The sequence below is a fragment of the Podarcis bocagei genome (genome assembly GCF_964188305.1).
Source record: "Podarcis bocagei genome assembly, chromosome: 12".
NCBI classification, from domain to species: domain Eukaryota; kingdom Metazoa; phylum Chordata; class Lepidosauria; order Squamata; family Lacertidae; genus Podarcis; species Podarcis bocagei.
Genome location: NC_138137.1, coordinates 976,638 through 982,637, shown reverse-complemented (window position 1 = coordinate 982,637; position 6,000 = coordinate 976,638). Strand labels below are relative to the sequence as shown.

Below are 6,000 nucleotides of genomic sequence, written 5' to 3'. Positions count from 1 at the left end.
CAACTCCTAGGGCCTTCTGGCAGTTCCCTCACTGCGAGAGGCCAAGTTACAGGGAACCAGGCAGAGGGCCTTATCGGTAGTAGCGCCCGCCCTGTGGAACGCCCTCCCATCAGATGTCAAAGCGATAAACAACTACCTGACATTCAGAAGACATCTGAAGGCAGCCCTGTTCGGGGAAAATATGTGTATTTTTCATCTTTCCTGGAAGCCGCCCAGAGTGGCTGGGAAACCCAGCCAGATGGGTGGGGTGTAAATAATGATCAAATTTGCAGATGACACCAAACTGGGAGGGGTGGCTAACACCCCAGAGGACAGGATCACACTTCAAAACGACCTTGACAGATTAGAGAACTGGGCTAAAACAAACAAGATTAACTTTAACAGGGAGAAATGTAAAGTATTGCACTTGGGCAAAAAAAATGAGAGGCACAAATACAAGATGGGTGACACCTGGCTTGAGAGCAGTACATGTGAAAAGGATCTAGGAGTCTTGCTTGACCACAAACTTGACATGAGCCAACAGTGTGACGCGGCAGCTAAAAAAGCCAATGCAATTCTGGGCTGCATCAATAGGAGTATAGCATCTAGATCAAGGGAAGTAATATTGCCACTGTATTCTGCTCTGGTCAGACCTCACCTGGAGTACTGTGTCCAGTTCTGGGCACCACAATTCAAGAAGGACACAGACAAACTGGAACGTGTCCAGAGGAGGGCAACCAAAATGGTCAAAGGCCTGGAAACGATGCCTTATGAGGAACGGCTAAGGAAGCTGGGCATGTTTAGCCTGGAGAAGAGGAGGTTAAGGGGTGATATGATAGCCATGTTCAAATATATAAAAGGATGTCACATAGAGGAGGGAGAAAGGTTGTTTTCTGCTGCTCCAGAGAAGCAGACACGGAGCAATGGATCCAAACTACCAGAAAGAAGATTCCACCTAAACATTAGGAAGAACTTCCTGACAGTAAGAGCTGTTCGACAGTGGAATTTGCTGCCAAGGAGTGTGGTGGAGTCTCCTACTTTGGAGGTCTTTAAGCAGAGGCTTGACAACCATATGTCAGGAGTTCTCTGATGGTGTTTCCTGCTTGGCAGGGGGTTGGACTCGATGGCCCTTGTGGTCTCTTCCAACTCTATGATTCTATGATTCTATAATAAATGATTATTATTATTATTATTATAAGATTCAGACATCAATGGCTCAAATGCTCTTTATTTTGCCATTGGATCTTGGACATAATCTACATAATCATCCCAAAGCTTTTCAGACCCCAAAAAGGCTATGAGGGTTTTAAAACAGAACAGAAAACTTTCTTTCTCCATTTGGAGTCAGTACCCAGTCCCTTCTTTGCAAATCTGCTCATTTATTCAATCCCTCAACTCAATACTGGGCAACCAGCGACCTCTGCTGTTGTGTTTTTAGGATGAAGGGAGAGACAAAGAAAGAGAATGGAAAGACATCAGATGATTAAAACACAGAGACAAGTAATTTCCCATCGCTTAAAGCTTCAATAAACGGAAGCCTCCTTGCCCTGTTCTTTTATATGATGATCATATATGATGATATTAGATCTCAATTTTGCTTGGGATTCTGAGATACAGAGGTGTCAACCTAAATAAAACATTGGGGGGGGGGCACAGGTAAGCCCCGTCCCGCATAATTGATGACGAGACGCGGTGCTTGCATGCAGTTTGAACGGCACTGCCATTCAAGTGATTGAAACGGGAGTCTTGTTGCATATTAATAGGATAACACACTTGCTTCCTGAATAATAGTTTCGGTGCATCTGCATTATGGATATAGACGGCAAGACTGCGAATAACGCCTCAATGAAAGCTCTGCCCAAGCAGGTGGGTATCTTTCCATAAGGCAGACAACACAGATTGCTAGATTTAAGAATACTGTACAGGTTAGCAACTCCCCCCCCCAAAAAAAAGTATACTTATTTTTGATTAAGTTACGGCGGCTACTGAAGAGGAAGCCGGGGGCAATCCCAAAGGGCACGAGCTTCAGTCGCGCGCGGGTCCGGCGAGCGCTGCCCCCCAGCCCCGCCCCTCGGGCTGGCGGTCGGGCGGGCGGGTCCTGCGAGGGCGCTATATAGGCGGCGCCGGAGGCGGGCGGGCGGCAGATGGACGAGCCGCGCTGTCCGGCGGCCGGGAGCTCTCTGCGGGCGCGCCAGGCTGCCTCTCGCGCTGCCTCGCCGCTCCTTCCGTCCAGCTCCGGCCGCGCCTGACGAGAGGGAGCCTTGCGGGGACCCGGGCGCCGGAGAGCCTCGCTCCCCGCGTCCTCCGCCCGCCCGCCCGCCCGCCGCGCCGGGTCCCGCGGGACGGCGATGGTGCGCCGCCTGTGCGCGCTGCTGTGGGCGCCGCTGTGGGCTCTGGCGGCGGCGTCGGGGGCTCCTCCGGGCCCGGTGGTGCGCTGCGAGCCGTGCGACTCCCGGGCGCGGGCGCAGTGCCAGGCGCCGGCGGCCCCCTGCGCCGAGCTGGTGCCCGAGCCGGGCTGCGGCTGCTGCCAGACGTGCGCGCTGCCCGAGGGCCGCCCGTGCGGCGTCTACACGGAGCTGTGCGGCGCCGGGCTGCGCTGCCGGCCGCGCCGGGGCGAGCCGAAGCCCCTCCACGCGCTGCTCGACGGCAAGGGGCTCTGCACCAACGTCAGCGGCGCCCCCCAGGAGCCCGGAGCGGGCGGCGGCGGCGAAGGGCGAGCCTGGCTGCTGCGAGGGACCCGCGGGCCAGGTGAGCGGGCGGCGCCCGGGGAGGAGCGAGGGAGGGAGGGAGGAGCGCGGCTGGCGGGACAGGCGGGCGCTCCGGTTCCTCCTCCTGCCGTCAGTTTCTCGCCGCGGGTCATTCCCTTAGAAATCTGCCTCCTCAGATTGTGGGGATTTCCAGAGGTCTTTCTGGCGCTTCGGACTTCGCGTCTGGTCTTGTGCTGTAAACGACCTTTCCTTATTCATTGTAAGCCAGCCGGAGACCTTGATGTTCCCGGGTGGCATACAAATGCTATAAATCAGGCCCGCTCTCCTTCAGTCGCATTTTGAAATGCCCCGGCGTCCCGCCTGCCCCGCTCCGGGAGCGGAAACTGCTCGCTGCGAGCGGCGTTGGCGCTTGGCTGGGCGAATTTTGTGCGGACCATTTTCTGCGCAATTTTGGCTCGGCTGTTCGGAGAGCAAGTGAAGTTTGCTTTGCTGTCTCGCCCCCTGGTGTTTGTTTTGTGCCTGTGTCCACAACAACTCAGTTTCTGATGTATCACCTGTGACCAAAATGCTTGACTTTAAGGCAGAAAAGGGCATGATGATGTAAAATGACCTTTGAACTTCTCACTTGACACATTTTTTCCTTTGCGAACACTTAGCTCCCAAATGAGAAAAAAGTTTAGGTGTTGAATTGCTCTATATTCTGGTCACAATTGTGACTGTATTCTGTTGCAAAAATGTGTCAGCTCTGGCTCAGTTCAGTAATATATATATATAAATAACTTTTTAAAAAGTTATCTATGTCTCAAAACCATTCTTTGCACACGCAAAAGATGGAGGGAGGGGACACTGATGGACTGCATAAGAGCCTTCCCAATTCCCAGATGAACGAATGAATGGTCAGTTTCCTCAACCTCAGGAGACTAAAGCAAGCATAGTCAAGTGTCTTATTTGCAGCCTTCCTAGAAAGTGGAGGGGAGGAGGGAAGCGCTGCCTGGAGCAAAAACTGTGCTGTGCAACCCTGTTCATATTCACTTGGAAGTGCAGCTTAATGCTCAACAGAGACTTGTGCCCTTGTGAGTTTGCCTAGAATTGCAACTGTACAGTTCAGTCCTACGTGTTTCCTGTCAGAAATAAGTTCCATTGTTTTCAGTGGGACATACTCTCAGCGGGTTTCGGATTTGCTATAGTAATAATGTATGATACAAATGATGGTGTAAATTGTCATTTTCAAACTAAATCTGGGGGCTTCCAGTGACTTCCTAAGGAGTCAAAAAAGGAGGATTCTCAATTTACAGTTGTTTTGTGTTTTAACAAAACAACTGTAAATTGCCAGAAAAACTTGCAGAAGAAAACCAGTGACTCCAATTACAGTCGTGCCTATAACTGAGCACAGGTGGTCAAGTCAACTTCCTTATACACAGTTTTTCTCAGAACACAAGGTTGGGATTCAGGATTGGAAAAGTTGCATAGGCTTAAAAAAAAAGCATTATAAGAGACTGGTTTGCTGATGATGAAGATCAATTGAGGATTTGTTGCTTGATAGCAGATCGTCTTTGGCTGACCTTTCCTAAATTAAGATGCTGCTTTTCTGTCTACACTTGAGTTGACTAAGTCCCCAGAGTGTCTTAGCCTTGCATGCAAGGAAGGACTTTAGGCCAAACCCTAGCTAAGTGGGAATGTGTGGGCACTCACTGTAGAAATCAAGGCTGCTTTGCTCCTGTGGGGCTACCCTACTAGGAGTTAAGGCCTTTGTGTTGCATCCACAGGTGGCCTTTCAAACCCGAAGACATAGCCAAGGCTCATTCTTGGCTTACTGCAATAACAATACTTGGTTTGTCTGGGAGAAGAAAACCACAAGGCTGGGTTTGGACATCACATGGTTTAGCTCTGGGTAGGGTGACAGCAGGATGACCAGGGAGGAGCAAAGTGGCCATTAAAAAAAAATATTTTAATTTTACTGTGCATACTTGCACATTTGTGGTATTGTCATGGTTCACGGTTTGGCTAAGCATCACATGCAGACTGGGCCATAAAAACAAAAGTCCATTAGGAAAAAAACCTCCCGAGTCCACAGCTGGGCCAAAATATCATGAAAGTGTGGCAAGCTTTAGAGCCCTTCATCAGGTGAGATGTTACACAAAGCAAGGGATGGGGCCAGGAAAAATTAACAAAAATAAACAAAAATTAGAGTGGGTGTTAACAGCCAAGAGGTCATCTTGTATCCTCAGTTCCAAGGTTGAGATGGCAGCATTCCCAAGTGCAGCAGAGATTACATATCTAGGATTCTGGGATAAAGAATCAGTGGCTGCTTCGTATCCAAAACAACCCATTCAAGGCAGAATCTACAACCGAGAAAGATACTTTTTCACCATCCAGAGATGGGCGTTGCACTTTGAGGGTTATATATCTTCCAATCAGTTGTTTCGATTGACTTTTTAAAACTTGGTATGCCACCCAACGTTCATTCCTGCCTTTCCTCAAATAAAGACTGTCATGTGCTCGCTTCGGCAGCACATATACTAAAATTGGAACGATACAGAGAAGATTAGCATGGACCCTGCGCAAGGATGACATGCAAATTCGTTTATTTAATAAATAAATAAATAAATAAAGACTGTCATGCTTCTCTTTACTTCAACTCCCAGGAACCTGTGTCTATCTGACTTTTAGAAGACATCTGAAGGCAGCCCTGTTTAGGAAAGTTTTTAATGTTTGACATTTTGTTGTGCTTTTAAAATTTTGTTGTGAGTGCTCAGAGGGGCTGGGGAAACCCAGCCAGATGGGCAGAGTATAAATAATACCGTAAATTATTGTTGTTGTTATTTAAGATTTGGATTACTACCAGACTTTAATTTCTCACAGATGATGAGTAGAAATGGCTTCTTTATCCCAGGATCTAGGTGTGTAACCTGATGCCTGTAGCACCTGCCACGGATTTGTTTAGCTTGCAATATCTACCCTGGAACTGAACCTACAAGCAAACCTCATGGCTTACAATTATCAGCCCAGTTTTTGTACTCTACTTCCCTCCCTCTTGCCCGTCCTTTTGAACATCTCACCTGATATGAAGAGAACTCTAAAGCAGGCCATGTGTTCTGATTGGGCCTGAGGAAGGTATCACTCCAATGTGGATTTTGGAATTCAACATGACCCATTAACAATTGCACATTTCTGACTCTCACCTTGTGATAATTGAATGAAGAAAATCTTTAAATATGCCACGCTTGCAAACAGCATTGCGCTACATCAGTTTCTTTCATTTCTTGGAGTCCACTCAGAATAATAGGCAGCTATTATTTAATCAGATGTACAA

General features: G+C 48.6%; 1 protein-coding gene across 2 annotated transcripts in view; it reads left to right on the top strand.

Moving 5' to 3' along the window:
- The first annotated feature begins 2,312 nt into the window (after nt 1–2,312).
- Nucleotides 2,313–6,000, top strand: part of IGFBP3 (insulin like growth factor binding protein 3) — a 40,532-nt gene continuing 36,844 nt past the window's right edge. For both annotated transcript variants that reach the window (XM_081165224.1, XM_081165223.1), the window contains exon 1: nt 2,313–2,727. In XM_081165224.1, the coding sequence (XP_081021350.1) occupies nt 2,328–2,727 (400 nt within the window). In that variant the 5' untranslated portion in view covers nt 2,313–2,327. The remainder of the gene's footprint in view (nt 2,728–6,000) is intronic.